The sequence below is a fragment of the Trichoplax adhaerens genome, genomic scaffold (assembly GCF_000150275.1).
Source record: "Trichoplax adhaerens TRIADscaffold_3 genomic scaffold, whole genome shotgun sequence".
Lineage (NCBI taxonomy): Eukaryota > Metazoa > Placozoa > Uniplacotomia > Trichoplacea > Trichoplacidae > Trichoplax > Trichoplax adhaerens.
In genome coordinates this window covers 686,068-708,321 of record NW_002060945.1, presented here as the reverse complement: position 1 = coordinate 708,321, position 22,254 = coordinate 686,068, and the positions used below count along the sequence as shown (strand labels likewise).

Below are 22,254 nucleotides of genomic sequence, written 5' to 3'. Positions count from 1 at the left end.
CATTGCATTTCTTTAGTGTTTGGAGATTATTGAAGACCACTAGTTCCTATAGCTTGACCGTATTTGATCTTTTGGCCCAAGTCCACAGTAAAATTAAAGTCTGTTGGAGCTTCAAAAAGTAAAACTATGGTAGATCCAAAGTTAAATTCTCCAATATTTTCACCTCTGCCAACTCCAACACTACTGACACTACTTTTAGCGTAGTGAAAATCCTTAAATACGCCTTCCGTAAAACTACCAGGCAAATTTGTTGCAAGATCCTAAAACATTCATGAATAAATAAATTGTTGTTAAGACTATAAATAAGATAGTATTATAGATTTGTGAATGCTTTATTTACCGAATCGAAATTTATCTTGATTGAGCCTACATTATAGGCACCAACAGCAGTCATCGAAAATAATCCATGCTTCCATTCACCTCTAAGATTGACTCTCTCGTTATATGCAAACAGTCCTCGTACAAATTTCAAAGCAAGAGGGGACACTGACATTAGCGTACCTGAAGAAAATTTTAATACATATTATTCCATCATCATTTCAATCTAATGACTTTTGTGTATTATCTCGCTGTAACTCAATGAACAATAGATGAAATCAAGGAAGTAACATTTTTGTAACGTTAACCTGGAAAATGACGTCTGTATTGGATCTTCCATTCAGTGGGAGAATGAAAGCGATGATAATCTCCCGGAGATAGATAAATGACACAATGATATAAACATTTATCTACACAGGCACCATTTTTAGTAGGACTATTTACATGTCCATTTGCGGAGCTGTTCCTACAGTACTTTACAATTTCTGAGTCTGGACCAAAAAAGGTTGACAAACTATAGTTGATCCCCTTAACTTGTTCAATTTTATCATCACATACTGCCCCAAAACATAGGATTTGACCATCGGCAGGACTTACCTATATCATATTGCAATAATAGGAACAAGTTAGACATGCTAACGTAATATGTACAGTTATAATAAAGTTATTTATGCTGAATCGGAGCGGAATCGCCAGAATAGGTAGAATGATTTCAATGAATGAATGAGTAGAAAAAAAGGATGTAATTTTGAAATAGCTTATACTAGTATCATAACTTTCTAGTACACTATTTTACTCACAAGATCATGGTCTTTGTCGATTACTCTTGCTCCGTCTTTCAAATGCCTTGTAAAGAATTTCCCAAAGCTTTCATAACAAGTAATATCCTCTACTTCTGCTTCTTCCATGTTACATTTGAAAGCCCATGCGTATGCACTAAAGGCTGCCCATCGCAACCAAATTGGTAGCGTGATATCAGTAAGCATTCCCGCAACTCGAGATAATGAACGGGTGGGTAACTGCTTTAACAAGGTAACCTAGTACAGAGTGAAGTATGCAATTAAATCACAACAGTTACAGTTCATTCCAATGGCTAATAATACTGTACAGTGTAATAGAATAGAAAAGGCCTATACGTTTATCTTGTGTTGATGACGATCGATATTATCTCATACTGGTAATTAGCGAACTCTTTGATAGTCGCTGGATTTCATTTTACAGATAATATAACACATAATCAATTTATAGGCTGTGGGCTCCACCAAGCAGCCTATTTATAACGGTGAATGTGGTGGTAACTTGTATATAATTTGGATATGTAATGTGAGTCATTACAAAAGGAAAGGTAAACAATCGCAAACACTGCAGACTGCCAAGTAAAAGAGCAACTAACAAACACTTTATTGCACAGTGCACACCCTTGATTCCTATTTATAATAATTGATACACTTAATTTTCTTGTCACTTGACGTGAGAAAATGCTACGTACCTGCCAGCTAGGAATTACTAATTCCTCTGGAGTTTGAGTTTGTAATTTTCGTCTCTCTCTATCTCTGATATGACGATATTGTTGATAGCCAACAAGGGCAAATCCTGCAGCTGCCGGAATGTGAAACCATCTCATCGATCCAAGATAACGACGGAATGATATTCTCATTTGCTGCCATCTTTCCCGTTTTCCGCTAGTACTATTTTTCATTTTGGAGTAATATTGTAATGCTAAGGCTGACTTTAAGCGGGAACCGTAAGATCGTAGTCTTTTAAAACCTGTTGATGCAAATTATGATCACTAAGCAACAGAAATTTTTTGCAAGTGTAAAATCATAGCTAAGCTTAGCACGAATTCAATGCTATGAAATCCTCGTGAAAATATCAATACTACGTTACATAAATTCTGTTACTTTGTATTAAATGGATTGGAATTTTGTAGTTAATTTGGTTACTACAGTAATCTTAAGCAAGACCTCCGAATTAGGGATCTTTCTAGGGTTTTGTATTGAAATAGTAGTTTACAATTTCCTAAAATTCGCTATCTCATTGTCTAGTCATACAATAATGCGTATAGTAATAAAGCACTGCTACAGTGCATGCATGTCAACAACTTATTTACGAACAACCAGATCATGAAATGGATTCGACGGGCATTATAAGCATTGATGGTACCAAAAATCCAGACAATTCTGAGTTGATGGTGAGGTTGCATAGACAATACTGTATTTCGTTCGCAGCAATGAGAGTACTTACTATCCAGCAAAAAAATGCATTTACATTACCATAAGTAAGTCGTAATAAAGCAGAAGGTCAGCAGTTTGCGATGCCGTTCACTACTGACTTAACTATGGACTTGATCATGGACTTGTTAACTGACAGACACAGACAGAGATTTTTCCTCTTCATGTCATTGACTTTTTACAATGTAGTACAGTAGAGTACAATACAAAGTACGGTGATGTACAGTGTACAGTACTGTAGATCCCTTCCATTTTCTCCATAGTAGAAGCTGTTAAAATTGCAATTTCTTACAATGGGAAGCCTCCTTTTCAACGATTGTGAGAAATTTCAATTTTAACAGCTTTTACTACAGAGAAAATGGAAGGGATCGAATTCGATGTATAGTACTGTGTAAATTTCAATTTTAACAGCTTTTACTATAGAGAAAATGGAAGTGATCGAATTCGATGTACTGTGTAAATTTCAATTTTAACAGCTTTTAATATAGAGAAAATGGAAGGGATCGAATTCGATGTACAGTACAGTACAGTACTGTGTAAATTTCAATTTTAACAGCTTTTACTATAGAGAAAATGGAAGGGATCCAATTCGTGTACAGTACAGTACTGTGTAAATTTCAATTTTAACAGCTTTTACTATAGAGAAAACGGAAGGGATCCAATTCGACGTACAGTACTGTGTAAATTTCAATTTTAATAGCTTTTAATATAGAGAAAATGGAAGGGATCCAATCCGATGTACTGTGTAAACTTCAATTTTAACAGCTTTTAATATAGAGAAAATGGAAGGGATCGAATTCGATGTACAGTACAGTACTGTGTAAATTTCAATTTTAACAGCTTTTATTATAGAGAAATGGAAGGGATCGAATTCGATGTACAGTACTCTGTACTGTACTGTACGTTACGCCCCTTCATAATAACCCCGATTACTCCGATACTGTACGTCACGTCACGTCATGGTTCTTCGCTTCTTTGCCACTAATTGACACTGTAATTAATTATTCATTTACTTTAATCATTGAAAGAAAACAAAAATGAATTAATTATAAATTAATAGTCAATAAAAAATCAAGTGTAGCGCTGTATTTTCATATTTTTAACACGTCATCAAAATGCATTAATTAATCATCTTTCAACGCAGAGACTACGCGCGTGAAACCAATCAAATCATGCACCCAATTTTATTCTAAATCATATTGTATGTTATTTAAGGTGTTGGGCTGTATAATGTACTTCACAGGAGTTGATTCATGTTTTCTGATCCTTTTTGACAATTTTTACTCATTTAGAAAATCATCTATGACTAAAAGTTGCAAGTCATATCGACTGCTGTATATTTGAAAGATAGGTATCCTTTCAGGCAGAAGAGTTACAGCATCATTGACTTGAAGGAAGAGCCCAGAATTACATCAATAAAACGAGCTACATAAGCAGTACTATGTGATTTGTAGATATCAGTTGATATTATTTGAATAGATGTAAATTGTATTACCAAATAGAATTAATAAAAATCGTTAAAAATGGACGATATAACGTACAGATTATGAATAACCATATAAACTCCACTTATACTGTACATATAAAAGGTATCCAAATCTATAAAGTCATTATGACATACGAGGTTTTGCATTGATCCTCAACGTTGAATAGTATTGTAGTGATATGGAGTCACTGAATCTTCAATGCGTATATATATATATATACATATTTTTAATACTGTACATATATACAGCATGTCTACGAAATAAGGTATACATACGTACGCTCACTGAAACTGATTTGTTCCCTATACTGTACAGTACAACTTAAGATTACACCAATGCAATAACCATAATTAAGTCATCAATAATTTTTAGTAACGTATTATAATTATATATTCTAATACATAGATATTTGTAAATTAATCCATAAGTGGATTAGTTACTATTCCCTAATTATTTTATTTTTAAAAAGAAATTAATCACAATTTTAACCATTTTAGTTAGAAATGTGAAAGTGTTGCTCGTAGTAGTTTATTCTTTATTCTATCTATTTATTTATTTGTTGAGAACTTTTTTCAATTATACATAGTGCTTGTTAAGCAAGTGAGGAGTCAGCAGTGAGCCCATTAGAAGGGAAGTGTCTTTTGAAACTTTTTCAACACAGTTAATTTATTATATTCTTCCAACAGGCTATATATATGCGTACACTGCAATATAGAGCCAGTATGGTACTGTTCTTCAAATGGCAATTAATTGTATGCCATGTAGATAATATATATCCCAGTGTAAGATAGACTTAGATAGTTATAATGTCAAAGATTTCGTTACAATCTTTGTCATCGTTATGTTGTTAAAATTGCCACTGTACATTATGCACCTTGATCACTACTATCCATATCATGCCGTATCAGGTTGTGTACTTACGATTTAAGGACTTTAAACCTGGTTTTAGAATTCGTAGATATGAAGCTGTGCCACTTATAAGACGACTGGCCAAGTTCTTCTTTTTTCTGCGGCCATAATAATAAACCATGTTCAATTAATAAAAAGAATTGATAGATAACCCCGAGAGAATAAGGTATCGCCGGTTGCTGTAGTCCCCTAAAAATTGATCCCTGGTTTAGAGCAGATTACATAGATCATCATATAGCGTAGGATTTAACATGAACTCAATTTAGATTGGCATCTATTCAGATCTATATAGATATACATATCTGTGTTGTAACATCGAATAATCTCATTAACACTTTTACATTATGATTTCATGATCTTATTATACGCTTACGGCAAGCAAGTTAGTACAATACCTCGCGGTTAATATTAAAATTATATGGGTAACGGTTAAGGGGTAAAATGGCCACGTCGTGTAATCAAGGACTAAGAATTTGTGAGCAGTATTTTTTTTGTCAGGCGTAATTTTCGGCTTCTTCGCTATTACGCTATTATCGAATGAAATGATAACTGTGTAACTTGTATCAACTGAATATCTAGATGACTAGATGTTACTATACAGTATATGGATATTATACCCTGTTTTTACCTATAAACATCCGTATGCATATATACTGTACTGTACCGTGTACAGTAAGAGGTAAGCTGACAGTGTGGGTGTTATTATTTTTAGGTTTCTACGATTCATTCTTGAATGCGCTACTTTTACCAGCAGATACTCAATGAGCGTATAATCTACCATTTGATACCGAGAAGTACGGTATAAGCGTAAGCGCAGAAGCTTGTACGCTGCATGTTGACCTCCAGCTAATATTAAGTCAATATTTAACGTATATGCTGTACGGTACATAACGCCATTGCAAAGACTAAATCTGATCCAATTCTACTTGTTGAAGTGTTCACTCAACGCTGTCCAAGAGAAATCGATCGCATTTAGAGACTAAAAGTCAATGGTATGAACGTGAAATTCAAATGGTTGCATCAGATGTTTGCAAATCTCTTTGGATACAGAGCTTTATACTTGAATGATAATGATCGATATAATCGTAATGGTAATCAAATCTAATACTAGATGGTACAGTATATCCTATTTCCTCTCTTTAGCATACCGTTCTCTCCCAGTGTCACCGTTTGTATCTGGTTTGCAGTTAATTTTTAGCGGAGGATGTCGGTCTTTTACGATGAAATTCTTTCACTTGGTGTCCACATGGTCTGTCCGGTCTACTGGATAACTGCTCTACTCTATTTCTAGTTGAACAAGATGGATTGCCGAATGAAATGTGAATCCTGAAAGGGGTCAACCGCCGACCCCACCGTTTGACAGTACAACTAGTGATACAATAGGACACGTCACTTGCACAATGTACACGTTGTACACTACTGTTACTCCTGTATAACATAACCTACAGTATACAATACTACATACTGATACTGTACTGTACTAATTAACGTGGTCTTGCGAGAGATGACAAAAGGATACTGTAAACATGTGATCCTACTTCATTCATACTGTGGGCCAATCAACTGCGCGTTTCCCGATGGGACTATAATCACCAGTTTAGCACCTACTCGGTCCACCTGGCTATCTATGGTATTGACTATGGACTATATTCGAGGTCAGAACAAGTACAGTACTGTACTAACAATTAGCAAATTCGCCAAGCATTTCATACAATCAGCGTGGATTGATTTTGGGGGGGACGCTTGCTGAAACTGCAATGTTCGCAAAAGTCGACATGGAAAGAGAAGTGCCAATATCTGTTGCACTTATTATATAGAATCTACACCATCGGAGGTAACTCCATAACCGAGCAAGAATGTATCTGATATTCCTGATACTGCACTTGGAAAACTAGCGATGGCTCATTGATACGAGTACAGCTAGTTCCAACCTTCGCTCGTGATTAGAGTCGTGATACTTTGTGGTGTACTATGCATGCACTTCCATCTTTATTGTAGGACACAAGTATAGGCCCCAAACAAAGTTTGTGGTCGTAGTTGTATACAGATGTGTAATTTTACGATATGAGTATCTTACTCGTACGGCATAGATGCCCATTGAGTCTGATGAATGAATGATTTATTTTATTTTACTGGAACATATACCCATGCTTATTAAGACGTGGCACCAACGTCTTGATAAGTATGGGTGAAAGTTCTTGGAAACCGATGGATAGCGACAGCGGGGTATAGTACTTCCATGATGAGGAATCACAGGAACAAATACTGCGTCGAAACTCAAAAAGTTACAGGATGAGAATTGCTTCCTTCCATTTTACATACTGTACTTTAGTAAAATAGTACAGTATACCCACTTTTAATGACGTTGGTGCAACATCTTTGCAGTACTTCCGGATTCTGAAAGTTCATGGAAGCCGATGAATAGATGATAAGGAATGGCGGGAGCGAATACAGCACTGATAATGACAACATGAGATGGCTTCCATTTTAATTGACCCTTAGTAAACTAATACAGCCCATAGAAATCAAAGAAAAATTTGGATATGCCTACGCGCATGGTACTTGTGAGTACTCTAGCACACACGAAATGTCAACCAGATCAGTTCTTGCCTATGTCTTGTTGTGCAATGCAGGCTCGTATACTTTAAGATCTCAAGGAGTTTAATAGAGTTTTATTAATTAATCTATTTGGTTGGGATTTATCGTGGACTCCGGCGAATATTGACTTTGTAACATAATCAAAAAAAGCGTATGTTAAGAAACGTTTTAAAGCACTATAACAATGCACAGTATGTATATCTCAGTCCTAACTTATGAACAGCTCAGCACCACACCTCTTTCTTCAGATGAAATTACCTGAAAATCAGCCAGAAATCTTCACTATCTAGAAAGGGAATGGAAATTGGCGACCCTCTTGGAAAGCAGGTTCTGATATAGTTACCGCTGTAAAACCTATTCCATTTACGGTAGGTAGTCAGTGCTGGCATTACTAAAACAAAAAATTTTACTCAGAACTTACTCTTCTCGAAATTGAATCTCTATCCTTTTATGAATTCAAGGATTTTACGAGAGTTTATGAAAAGGTGACTAAACAGATTGAAAAATTACTCATATGATTCTCGGTTATATCCCGCGACAGTATATATTGATTTTTTTTATTATTTAACATTGATTGTATCCTTAAATGGTAAAACATACGGATTTGCCAATCTTCTCGTCAACATTTGCAGGCATCGATTTTCTCTGTATTATCAACATGTTTATTAATCGCCTGGGAAATATTGATGTTAGACGATAAATAGTAGTAATTCTTGCATCTTCTTATACTATGCTGTTCGGTGCATATAGTCAGCAACAGTGAACTAACAGCCAGCAAAGCTTCTTTTAAAAAAATCGCATGCAAGCACTGTTACATTAATTAATAATAGTATGTTTAGTTGGCTACGTTACGAAGGTTGAACATCCAAATATTATTAAATTATCAGTCACGGTATTTAAGTTAGAAATGGAAAATACTGAATATGATTATAAGAATTGAATTGTGGCGCACAATAAATAGAGTGAAAGCCAATTAATCTTAAAATAGGTAAAATCAAACAGCAATATTATAAAGCTGTAGAGTTCAACTGGCTTTTAAATACACGTAAGTAAATATACTTAGTTAGCATATCAGTAAGAATACATGCATAGATGTACAGAATCAATTGACTTTGAAATAGATTGCATCGAAGAGCAAGTTTGTAAGTAGTAGAGTTCCACTATGGCTTGGTTACTGCCTGTACTCATATACGAGTACAATTACCTTCTCATAATTATCCGTGTATATCGTATTAACATTTTCACCTAATTCTGCAAATTGAAACTAGCATAAAATTCATCTTACCAATCAATTAATTAGTAATAATGTCATAAATTCTACTGAATAGACAATACAAATATGATACCATAAGATATACAATTTACTCTGTTTGGGGTCTTTGTTAACACTTGATTAGGAAGTCGATTGCAGTCAATAACTATAGTGTTTAAGCTACACATTTCCTATATTATTTCAAAACAGTTGCCCAGTGATTAACATACAGTATTCAAATTGTCATTGATTAAGAGAATAAAACTGGGCTAGTGGCCTTTTGTTAAGTCTGTAACATCAATGCAATTCTTTAACAGTAAAAATGGCCTGATCGAAATGATTGGTAATTTATGATTACTAGCACTACTTAAAGTTATCTTTTCACTAGATAGCTATTAGTAATATGGGTATACATGCAAATTGAAATTATTCAACTACGTATTTTTAAAGGGTATTGGGACCACTGTTATCGAAATACGAGATTATCGTACCGTTTATTATGTAGATGACGATCATTTAAGATTCCATTATGAGATCTGATTATAGCGGTTAATTTTGCTCCTATTCCATACCAAACAGAAGTATTCATTTATATTTCTGAAAGACACGTCAATAGATAATATCGCCTAATACTGTATTATTTATGACCAAACAGCTGTAGTAAAAGAGCGCAGCATTGTCTATTACTAAATATCATAAACGGCTATTCCATCGCTCTTAACGACAGAAGGTAAACATCCCTGTTAATCAATATATTAGCGAAATGATCTATTTAATACGAAACAATATACTATTTTTCAATGTTGTTAATAACCTATTTTAGCAATATTTTAAATCGATCGTTTCTGATAAAACTGTATTAAAATTAAGGATCTAAATTGAAATTTATAAATTTCTCTAGTATTATGTGTAAAGGCAATGATCAACTCGCTATGATCATTGTTGTAATAATAAAATGGACCATTTTTTAATATTACTAAATCAAGTAAATAAATAACACGTGACTTGTTTCAAAGCTGATTAAAGAATATAACATAAAATTAAATCGCCGTAGTACTTCTTGACGATTCTGTAATGTGTTGTGCATGAGTTAAAATAGATTCTACATAAAGTGTACGATCTAATTTCGTGACTATTTGTAGAATATCGCTATATTAGAAGAGATGGATTAAGTTTATATTGAGTCAGTAACTATTTAAAATAGATCATATTAGTATGGAAAACCAAGAAGGTGGCAACTTATTGCGGTCTCATGATTCATCTAATGAAGAAAATCAACCTAAAGTTAAAGCAATAAGATCAGGTGGCATGAAAGTGAATGTATTTCTTACTCGAGAAATTCAATCGAAACGACAAATGGGCCGATATTATTTTCAACAAGGAGAGTACCAAAGTGCTCTAATCAACTACAAAGCAATATTGGATAAGATGGTTGATCCAGTAGATATTACTATTGAACAAGACTGCTATCAATGTGATATTCTTCTTGATATATCTGACACTTTAAGAGAACAATATCATTACGACGATGCTCAAGAATATTGTATTCAAGCAGAAAAGATAGCCAAAAAAGTAAAAGATAAACTTCGCTTAGCTAAATGTTACGATAACCACGGTAAATTAAACACGATCAGAAATCATTATCAACAAGCGTTAGAGGATTTTAATCAGGCGCTTGAATTCAAATTATCATTGTTAGATGATCGTAACCTCCATGTCTCCGACACCTATCATAGCATTGCTACTGTCCTCTACTTAGTAGACGAAAATAGCCAAGCCCTGGTAATGTATCAAAAATCATTGAATATAAGATTAAATCTGTTAGGAGATGAAAATCTATATGTTGCCTATTCATACCATGGAATCGCAAACATCTACCGAAAACAACATCAATACGATGACGCTTTGACAATGTATCAAAAATCTTTACTTATCCAATTGGCAATTTTAGGATATAATCATGTCAGTCTTGTCGGCATATACAATGCTATTGCTACTCTCCATTGTTCGCCATCTAAATGCAATAATGCAGTTAAAATCTATCAGAAATCATTAGATATGAAACTAGAAATTTTTAATAAGTATCATTTAGACATAGCTGATACTTATCATGGTATTGGTAACGTTAACTATCTACAAAGCAGATACGATGATGCATTGAAACTGTATCAGATGGCCTTGGATATACGATTAAAATTAGTAGGAAATTGTAATTTATACATTGCTCAATCCTATTATGCGATGGGTAATATTTATTATTATCAGGATAAGATAGAGGAAGCACAAGAAATGCATGAAAAATCGTTCAATATTCGATTAGCTCTATTGTCCGACAATCATTTATTAGTTGCTCAATCCTATTACATGCTAGGGCAAATCTATTTATCTCTTGCTAACTATTCTGATGCTCTATCATATCATCAAAAGTGCCTCAATATTCGGTTAAAAGTATTAGATGATGAAAATTTACTTGTTGCCCATTCATATCATGCAATTGCAAGTATTTATCATAAGCAATCTGATTATGATACTGCCTTAACTATGTATAAAAAATCAGTCCAAATTAAGTTACAATTATTCGGTAATAATTACGATGTGGCCTATACTTATGATAGCATTAGTAGTCTATACCTTGACCTAGGCCAACATTATGATGCTTTATCATGGTGCCAGAAATCTCTTACCATTGGATTGACATTATTTGGTGAAAATAATCCATTTATTGCAAATTTATACGATAAAATTGCGACTATTTGTGAAAGACAAGAGAAATTTTCTGAAGCAGCAACTGCACATCAGATATCTTCTAGTATTCAAACTAAAATAAACTTATAAAAATAACCTTACTTCATCAAGTTATATTTGGAAGCCAACACTGGAGACACAAGGTAAAATTATTGAAAACTCCTGTAGTCTTATTGATGCAAGTTAATAAGATCACTTCTAATCATACGCAGGCAAATTTCTAGCGAATTCAATTTTTTCTTTCTTTTTCAAACTATAATATGAACATATTTAATAAATTAGATGACAATAATGATATTCCCCTTGAGAAATTTAACCGAATATTAAATGAAGATCAAGCCGGTAACAAAATTATGCCACAGCAATAAATAAACTATCAAAAATCACTCTTTTAATTGATATACCGTGTGTACTCTACTAGATGGTAACATTGACAGCAGCGATTTAGAGTATTCTTGGGCTATTCCAAGTACTCCGAAAACACCAATTAAGGAAATTTCTATAGATGAATTTATAGGTAAAATTGTCAAAATGGATTGCTGTCAATAATTCCGTCCAAATTTAAATTATTCAGTTATCATCAAAATTAAAATTTGTTCTGGTTATAGATTTATATCAGAAAAATGGTAATAGCTCAAAACGCGATAAAGTAATGATGGACGCTTTATCGGATTCAATTGAGGAGAAAGAAGTACAAGAAACTAACGGTAAGTATTTCACCATTATTCTTGGGAATAGTGACAATTTATATTCTATCATAGTTTCAGAACTTGACGTTAACAAGCTTTGCCTTGATCTTTAATTAACAGATAAAAACAATAATAGTACTCGTAGTCGGTCTGACTCTAGAGTATTGCTGAAAGTCACAGAAGAATCGATTGAAAAAATGATAGAAGAATTGAGTGGTGAGAATTAAAGTTCTTATTCATTAACGGCCTTCACGATTTTATTTATAAATTAATAGACAAAATAGCTAGATTCTAAAGTATTTATACTATGAAGTTAAATAATATCTTCAAAAATAAGCGTATCATAATTAGTTATATATATATATATACATAATTTTAAACTAAATAATAACAAAGATCCTGAAGATGCCCAGGAAAAAGTTCTAAGCATAACAGGTGGAATGTTATATAAATCAGATTGTAAGCTTTGAATAAGTTTACTACAGCCATCTATTCTTATAGTTTAACATTCACATCAATATTTTACAGTTATTTTAAGTATATATGTTTATTTTTGCTACTCTGTAACCCCTAATCAAAGATATAGTCAGCTGATAAGAATTAGAAATTCGATTTTTATTTGCTATAATTCCTCTGTGATATTATTTTATTTGGTTATTTGATATCATAGATGACGATGAAAACGTCAGGCAATGTCAGTTTGGAGCAAGAACAATTCTAGACTTCACTGAAGATTTAAATGAAGGCACGATACAGAATTGGCGCGGTATACAACTTACTGAGCCATTTACTGTTAGCTTAATGATTGTATATAATTAAGAATTCACGGAGTTGATATCTTTTTGCTATAAAGATATTGGTGGCAGTATCGACTGTTTTCAAGATAGCTTGAGAACAACTCTTAAGACCATAATAGAATCATCAGAGGGAGAAGATAACGATTTAAGTGGTGCGATAGATATGATTATAGATTGAATAATATTTTTATGTGTGTACGTATTTAGACAAAGAGTAATCATTTAAATGTTAAATTTCCGAAATTTTTATAAATTCTTCGTTTAAGATGAGAGTAAGTCTGTTGATTATCAAGAAGAAATGAAAGCAACCCCGTCTCAATTGGAAGCTCTTATTGAAGAGAATATTATAGCCAAACTAAAAGGCAAGTTACAATATTAGAAATATTATGAATAAGAGTATCAAATACCTTGTCTGATCCTCAAGTATCATTTAGATGCTGAAAGTAGTTAATTTAGTCGTTTAACATATTTAGAAATGCAAGAGCAAAGCGTTAATGTTGATACCGAAAATCATGCAAATGGAAAAAAAGAAGGTTAGTATAATAAAGTTAGTGACGTAATATACAGTATATTTACAGTATTTACAGACTAAAGATTTGTATTTTTGTGCTCTTAGCTGGACTGGCAGCTGAATAGAATACGTAATGAAATAATGATTCATGTAGTAAATAGCTTCTGAATTTCATTGCAATAAATAAACATGTAAAGCTAATTTAATGATAATTTCTATACGCGTATGAATGAAATCAGAAAGTATCAGTGAGAAATAAGTAAAATAAAAGAATGTATTTCTAAGTGAAATGTAAAAGATTTTCTCTTGTTTGTTGTCCCGTTTTAGGTGTGACAGAGGACAATTTCCTATCTAATTTGTTCAAGATAGTCATAGATAGTAAACGCCGCAATGATTTCGTACGTCTTATGTTTATTGGTCTTTCTAATGCCGGTAAATCATCTGTAATAAGGATTCTAACTCAAAATGGAATAATCGAGAATCTACAATCAACAAAAATTATAAATACTAATAACGAAGTAGTTAATCTTATCCATGATGATAGCAGTACCAACCCTTGGATTTGCGATTTTATAAAAGTGCTTAATCAAAAGTTAGCAACATCAATAGATTCAGTCAAAAGAGAGTTGATTAAAAACCTTCCTGCTGCTCATGATGGCAATGGTGTCGATGCTAAGAATAATAATAATTCTTCTATAACTAATGATCACGGTGAGAATAAACACTTGTCTGGTACAGAAAAAAAGGCAGAGATAGTTAAAGATCCATATTTAGTGATAGATCGAGAAAAGAAAGAAGTGATACAAATGGTAGTGGATCATCAACAGGAAGATCAAATAGAAACCCGGCATGTTGCACACAACAGCACAACTTTACTAGTTAATAGTAGTAGTGAGGAAACAACATTATCTACTCATATATCAAATCAATATCAAGCTTTAGGCAAGTTAGCTGTAAACAAATATTTTCGCTCTATACTTGAAGCACTAGAGGCAACCGTTCAAGTAAATCATGATCGGTATGGTAGCTTATGGGAATTTTGTGGCCAAACCATGTATCGTTGCTTACATTATCCTTTCATACCAGGTCGTGGCATCTATATACTTGTCTTAAACGTAACATCAGATCTAAGTAATACTCAAGATGATCAGTCGGCTAATATAGCCGATTTAGAAGGATTGCATGAATGGCTAACTTTGATCATTGGTAGTAGCGATAATCGCGAACAGATTAAAATGACGGTCGATGGCATCGACGAAGAATATTCTTGGCCTGTGATTGTCTTGGTGGCATCATATATCGATTCTGCTAGAGAGCAATATCAATTAGAACAACGATTTAAACAAGTTGAGCAACAATTAATTTCATCTTTACCACCCCTCTATCGTTGTCATATTTATTCATCCGGTATCCTCTTTAACTGTAACCCTAACGACAATAGCCAAGCTACTGTTAGTCAGCGATTGCAAAGTAGCCGTAATTTACTTCACATTGTTGGGAAAATAACCGATATTTTACCATTCATGAACGACCTAATCCCTATAAGATGGTACATGATGACTATTTTATTACAGCCAAAACCATTTACAAATAAAGAGAATAATACAATGTTTCCGAATGGAATGAAACAGAATATAAGTAATCCAGTTAGTAATATTATGACAATGCAACAAATGCAGCAATTTGCAATAGATCATGGATTATATAAAGATGACCAAGATTTACATGATATGTTGATGTATTTACATGACTTTGGAAAGATATTATATTGCTACCATAAAGTCGATGATCGAATAATTGTAACAAATATTAATTGGTTATTGAATATACTTTATACCATAAGCGCGTTAGAAGAGCATCAATTTCACAGCGCTGCTATTCGACATGATTATCAAGTAGCACGCACAACGGGTAAAATGTCAGAATTATGTTTAAATTATGCCATTAAAAGATTTCATTTAGGTTCTAACGAGAAAGAGATTATCTTACGCTTGATGGCATATTATCATATTGCTTGTCAGATTAAGAGTAATAGAATAGATCATCAAAATGAAGAACGTCAATTTTTTGTACCTTATATTTTGCAAACAAACACGAATGAATTAGAATTGACTGGATATCACCGATCGAATTGGCTTTATATCGGATTTGATCGAAATGATATGAACTGCATTCCTGACGCAATTTTTTATTGCTTACTTGTGTCCTGTTTAAATCAGTGGAATAATCCTCAAATTAAAGTATTTAATCAATGTGCTCAGTATAGCTTACAAGACGAAGATTATGAAATAATCGTTAGGAAGGAAAGATCTTATATTGGTCTGCAATATTGTTATCAAATCATTGAGGATAAAGATTTGGCAGATTTAGTCTTAAATAATATTAAATTATCAATTAGTGATAAACGTCCACACGATATGATACGAGAGCAATTATCAGAGATTGTTGCTAAGCGAATGTCAAAATTTAAAAAAGCTTCCTGCCAATATTATGTTAAATGTCCTAAATGTCTTTTGCCTACTTGCACTGCTCGCTGCTACCAGAATAATCCATGTGTCATTCGATGTCAGTGTAACCAAGTTTTTAAATCAAAATCCGTGGAAGAATGGATGATGGGTAAATCAATAGGTATGCTTGTTTCACTGTAATTATATGTAGATGGTATATCGTATTTGGGCAATCTTCCGGTAGCTTAAAGTAGCTACCTACATTATGCTATGATGAGCATTCAGCAACACATTGTAAATAGTAGTCCACCCTGAAATTCTTAAGGCTACATATTATGGTATATCCTGCAATAAGTGCTGGCGTAGTTGATCATCCTATTTGCGTAGTATATACTCACAGCCTCACCTCAGCAGCTGTTTCTTCACAATTTAGAATTACTAATACTAGATGGAAAATACATAGTAAAATATATATATATTCATTCTTGAAATACTTTACTGTTAAACTTATTGTGACGATCCCATTAACAAATTAGTAACAACATATCTTTAACAAATCTTATGAATCAAAACTTTGATTCGGCTCAAAATCATAATACGAATATGTATAATGTAGTAATATATCTAGTGTACGTGAAATTGATAGCCAAAAATAGTGGAAAGAAAATTTTTTGGATTCCTAGGATCATTACAATCTGTGAACCCTTTTAAATTTTATCCTTAACTATCTTTTAAAGTTTTAGGGTTAGATGGTCAATTACTTTGCGTATTATATCGTTGATGGTATCCCAATTTATAATTCATTAAATGCGCCATTGTCATGGCTTATTCGGATGTATTAAGATTATAAGATTAATATCACATTTTGTTAATCATTTTAGATCTATGTATGGAGAAAGATTTAAATAGTAAAGGTATTCTAATTTTATACAAGACGAGTGAAATTCAAACTTATAGATTTGTAAAATAATAAAACTATATTTTCTGTCTGCAGAAGGACCGACTGAAAGTTTGTCTTCTATTCCTGTAAAGACTGCTGAGAAACTAAGAAGAAGCGTTTCTATTCGAGCTAGAAGATATTGTGATGTGCAGTAAAATATTTATTATAGTAGATATCCTATTTACAAGACTTTACAACAGGAATTATTGTAAAATCATACAATTGTAGCTTGCTTTGCCCTTGCGATCGACTATTCCTTCTATATGAGGAAATATTTAGTTAGTATGTGTGCCACACTTTGTACCTGATATAAGCACTATCTCTTGAATATGTAGACGATACTTAATTATTGGTGTATGTATGACATTGTCACACACCACTAGTGACAAAGTAGTCTACACACGCCAATCCTTGCTGAGAACGCCACTTACTGACTTAAAGTGGCGAGATTAGCTATATCACCAAATAATTCAGTTCCTACGACCGAATACTATAGTATAATTATAGCGTAACTGATAGTGTAGACGAGGTAGTCAGAGATTTACTACTATTTATTTCTGAAGAAATCTTGGCACCCAAGATTACAGTCTTTACAATTCAATAGCAATTGATAAACTAGTTGACTATCTAACCGACTAACTAACTAGAAAGGGATCTTCAGGCACCAGCCTTTTATAGTCTCGTCAGAAACTCCTGGTGCACATAAAGTAAAACTATCCTTTTAAGGTTATAGGAATTATTCTGAATATTGTTATTAAAGACTTCATATAAGATAATTAATTAGCAACCTCTATTATTAAGAACTGATAATAAATTAATAAATTAATAAAGAGCTTAACTAGTAAACACGAGATGACAATTTAACATCTTAATCATATAATTAATTAATGAAATCAATTGTCAACAACACTAACAGTGCATTATCATATTAATCAAAGATTAAGCAAATTATATGAAGAAGTGATAATTAATAAAACATCAATCCGCACAAACAATATTTAATATTACTCAATAATTAGGACGAGCTTACGCATCGTAACAGACATATGCACTGCATGGAGCATTGAATTATATGAATTATATGATTGCTAATTTACAGCAGTTAATGCATAGGTCATACTAGTATTCTGGCTGAATCGACTTGATTGCAGCAGTCTAAAAGCTATTAAAAATTGAACCAGTTATAATATATGAATATGATACATAATAAAATGTTCACCTAACAAATTTGCTTTACTCTAGGTTCTATTTGTGTGCTATAATCGGAACCTAAATTTAATTGATATCGGAAATTATTGTCAATTTCCTTTCAAGTTTCAACACTAATTAATTATATCACGTTCAGCTAGCATTCCAAATACGCTTCAAGTTTAATAAGTATAGTATTTATTTAAATTTGGTATAAAAATCATATCAGCCTTGATGTGTAGAATAGTACTTCTACACAGGGCTGTTAGGCTATATGATGGATGCTGAGTAGAATAATTATAAATATATTTTATGTCTCACTTAAATATAATAATGCGATTGACATTAAAGCTGCAATTTCTGTATATTCCTAGCAAGTCGTATGTATCAACTGACTGCATTATACGAGTAAACTCTAATCCAATGAGATTACTTTGTATAGCATCTTAGTATAGTCTAAAATGAGTTAAATATCCACAAAATAGATTGCTATTTACAGGTCGATATTAGCGCATTTTCTCGACTCAATCAGTGTCTTATTGTCGGAGATCATGTTTGGGTACCCATAATTACCACTACTTGGCTTGAAGTGCTAAAATATCCTGCAGTATTCAGTCGAAGATGGGTAGAAATATATCTGAATATACCTTGATCTTTGCCTACAATCTTCTAAAGATCTAAATTATTAAGTTATTATGCAGAATTTATCATACGGACTAGTATTTTGATGAGCAGCCATTCTAGCAAGAAGACAAGCATGCCTTCGACTCGCATATGTTTTAAGTTACTACGCTGCATAGTCGTGCAATGCATAGTATACTGTACAATGTGGTACAGGCGAAGTAGTTAATTAGTATGCCAATGAATGCATCATCGAACTGAGTGGCCGTAACAACTCGAATGACTAGACCTACATACCATACAGACATCGATTGTTGATTCGATCCAATAGCATTTTGTATGCATTAGTTTCGCACGTCTGCGTATCTATACTATGTCAGAAAATTGTCAATAATATCGTATATATATAGAGAGATACTATTACCGAATCAATTAACAAAACCAAAATAAAAACGTTGGCATTGCTATATTGTAGGCTTGAAAGGACAGTGATTTCTGGATAACTGCTCTATTGGATCCATGTATAGCCTTGCATATAAGCCGTATCTATTCTAATCAGTTAATATGTCCTTCCTGAAAGCGATTACATCCAAAAGTGCTTCATTTTTGCTTAGAAATTATTCTACATCTTGTCGCTTTCTACCACAGAAAGTCAACACCTATGTGCATGCTTATACTAGATCAATTCCAAGGTATGCTAGTACAAATCCTGATCGGAGAGGTTCATCACGCATTTGGGCTCTTGTAGCTGGGCTGGTACTTGCAGGTATAATCTGTATGATTAGATTGATTCGACAATCTTATGTATTTTGTACCAAAAGCTTGATTGATTGCTGACTGATTGGGGTTGGTGTTCATATACGACAATTCCGTAGTAAAGTTCATGGATGGTATATTGTATACATTCACATTTTAACATAGAGATAGAATGCGATAGGGAAATATGTATAAGTACTGTGCATGCTAGTCTACAATGTGCGGCATTATCAGAAGCTAATTTTTGATTAGGAAGATAAGTGCCTATGATATTGAAATTAAATATTATTGCAAGATTGATCTAGATAGAATAATAATAATTTATTATTACTTAGGTACCACATGCAACAAAGTAATAACTAAAAATGACATTCAATAATTTAGGTGGTGCTGCATTAGCTTATCAGAAGATGAAAATTGAAAATAATAAAAAATTGCTAATGTCAAAACCATTAAAAGAGAAAATTTTAGATGCTCAGGTAACGAATGGATAAATGGACGTGCTTTATATAGCTAGTATATTACTCTTCAAGTTGTTGATGGAGATGTCAACATTATTAATTTCGATTACAATAAATGCAAAAATAAACTAATAGTTCATCGCCACTGTAATGGATAGATTATATAAGGGTATTGTGATAGTATTTCCTACGTTAAATAGCTGTACTATACGAAACTATACAGTGGCTCCGATTACCGTCGAAGTAAATAACTTTTTAAATTGCAGAAAGAGATTAAGGAAGGAAACTATCTGAAAAGTTATAAGCTCTACCATGCTGCACTAGAAATATCATCTTGTCCGCAAAGTAAAGAGGCTGATAGGAATAAACAAGCTTTTATAACTGATCAAGTAAAAGCACAACGAATTACGTACTTGTAATTGTTTTCCTCTTACAAAGTCTGATTTATGTTTCCTAGTGGATAAATCAGTAACATGAGTAAAATGATTTATATCTTAATATCCTTGTTTTTTATGTGTTTTAAGATTGCAAATCTGGCTTATATACTGGAAAAATATACAGAGGTATCCTCTTTAGTATTATTACTGTCTTAGAACATACACTTAACTACTTTACCCTATTGGATGATAATAGAGAACGTATAATACACATATTACACGATATGAAAGAATCCAATACCTCGTTTATTCTTTAAGGCTGAAGATATGTTTAAGAGAACTATGAAGATGATGATTGCATCGGGCACTCCACAGGCACGTAAATGAGAATAAGAACAGTTTATAGTGTATAAACGACAGTATAATGTAGTTTTAGTTCGTATTGATAATAACCATTTTCGTTATAGCATAGAAGCTTTAACTAATTAATAATCGAATTTGTGCTATTAGCTTATGATTTCTTCGTGTATAAATAATTTGTTAAAATAATGTTACAGGATGATAATGCTATGATTGAAATATCATTGAAACTCTCCAATATATATGAAAGCAAAGGAATGTTAGTTTTATCCTGCGAGCGTAATTGTATAAACTAGCATTGGGTAGACTACAGCTATTTAACATAAATTATGAAAGTATCCAGGCAATAGACTAAATTATATTTTAGACGACAAGAATTAATACATTGCCATATTATATATGTACATTTTAAATCGTTTTTAGGAGTAAAGCAGCTGAGATTGGATATAAATGGTGTATTAGTACAGCTGAAAAGAATTGTAAAGGTGTAGAATATTCTCCTGACAGGTAATTTAAGATAGTGTTTATCTTTAGCAAAGTGATCGATCCTTTACTAATGTATTCTATAATTTATTAGTAATGCTCTCTTAGGTATGGCGCAAGAATCTTTGGGAATGTTTTATTATCAGCATAGAAATTTGGCAAAAGCTAAAGAGTACTTAGAATTAGCATTAACTACAGCGAAAAGAACAGTCGGAGTAGATAGTCCTCAGGTGATTCTAATGTAATCGTATCGCAATATGCTAATGAGAAATACAATTATAGAGTATTTAGAATATAAATACTAAATCGATCGATTGATTAATTATAATATATGCTAAACGCAAAGGGCTTAAAGAAAACTTCATGGTACTATTTTTTGCTACAAAAAGTAATTACTCTTTCATCATGCTTTAGGTGGCAATTATTCGCAATCACTTATGTTTAGTATATTTAGAAAGTGGGGAATACGATACCGCTGAAGGTTACATTGAGCTAGCAATTAAAAATGCTAAATCTCAAGGTGACGATCGTCAAGTAGCTGTTTACCTTGTAAATTATGGATTTCTTCATTTTAGGAAAGGTAATTAAAAAATCGGAATAATTATCTATTTTATCTACTGTATAAAAGGTTTGTTAATATGAGGGGAAATTAATGGTATATTTCAGTAACTAGTAGAAGACTGTACTTCGTATTTACAGTATAGTAACAATTTACTCTTTCTTACTTTACAAAGAAAATTATACGTATACCCTTGCAATATTACGGATGGCATCACGCGTCTCTTGATAGTGTAATTTATTTAATTCACTAATCGTAAACGAAATTTGTCTAGGTGATGTTACGGAAGCTGCAAAGTGTTTAGGGCAAATTAAAGAGTTAAAGGAACTTGCCCCAGACGAAGAACTGAGTAAAAATATGAAAAGCCTTGAAATGGCTATCAATGGTGAACTAAATGAGGAACAGCTGCGCAACTGATTACTCAAATCTCAGTTTATTTTAGTTACTATGACATAAAAATAAACATAGAAGTAATGGAACTGTATTAGACGATACAGTCTTGTAGATAATATTAATACTCTTCCA

The 22,254-nt window shown here is 32.8% G+C and overlaps 3 protein-coding genes across 3 annotated transcripts; 2 read left to right on the top strand and 1 right to left on the bottom strand.

The window, feature by feature from the left end:
- Positions 1-26: 26 nt before the first annotated feature.
- On the bottom strand, positions 27-1,975 carry TRIADDRAFT_22345 (uncharacterized protein; the record flags this gene model as incomplete). Its single annotated transcript, XM_002110223.1, has 5 exons — positions 27-260; positions 341-501; positions 627-915; positions 1,119-1,355; positions 1,808-1,975. The coding sequence occupies 5 exons, from the start codon at positions 1,973-1,975 to the stop codon at positions 27-29; spliced, it is 1,089 nt and encodes a 362-aa protein (XP_002110259.1).
- An 8,035-nt stretch (positions 1,976-10,010) lies between these two features.
- Positions 10,011-17,079, top strand: TRIADDRAFT_54078 (uncharacterized protein; the record flags this gene model as incomplete). Its single annotated transcript, XM_002110763.1, has 12 exons — positions 10,011-11,604; positions 11,823-11,882; positions 11,962-12,057; positions 12,149-12,247; positions 12,350-12,445; positions 12,626-12,688; positions 12,900-12,995; positions 13,083-13,178; positions 13,500-13,559; positions 13,865-16,165; positions 16,866-16,898; positions 16,979-17,079. The coding sequence occupies 12 exons, from the start codon at positions 10,011-10,013 to the stop codon at positions 17,077-17,079; spliced, it is 4,695 nt and encodes a 1,564-aa protein (XP_002110799.1).
- A 2,218-nt stretch (positions 17,080-19,297) lies between these two features.
- Positions 19,298-22,146, top strand: TRIADDRAFT_54077 (uncharacterized protein; the record flags this gene model as incomplete). Its single annotated transcript, XM_002110762.1, has 8 exons — positions 19,298-19,499; positions 19,874-19,968; positions 20,217-20,339; positions 20,885-20,946; positions 21,111-21,194; positions 21,265-21,400; positions 21,585-21,750; positions 22,004-22,146. The coding sequence occupies 8 exons, from the start codon at positions 19,298-19,300 to the stop codon at positions 22,144-22,146; spliced, it is 1,011 nt and encodes a 336-aa protein (XP_002110798.1).
- Positions 22,147-22,254: the final 108 nt, after the last annotated feature.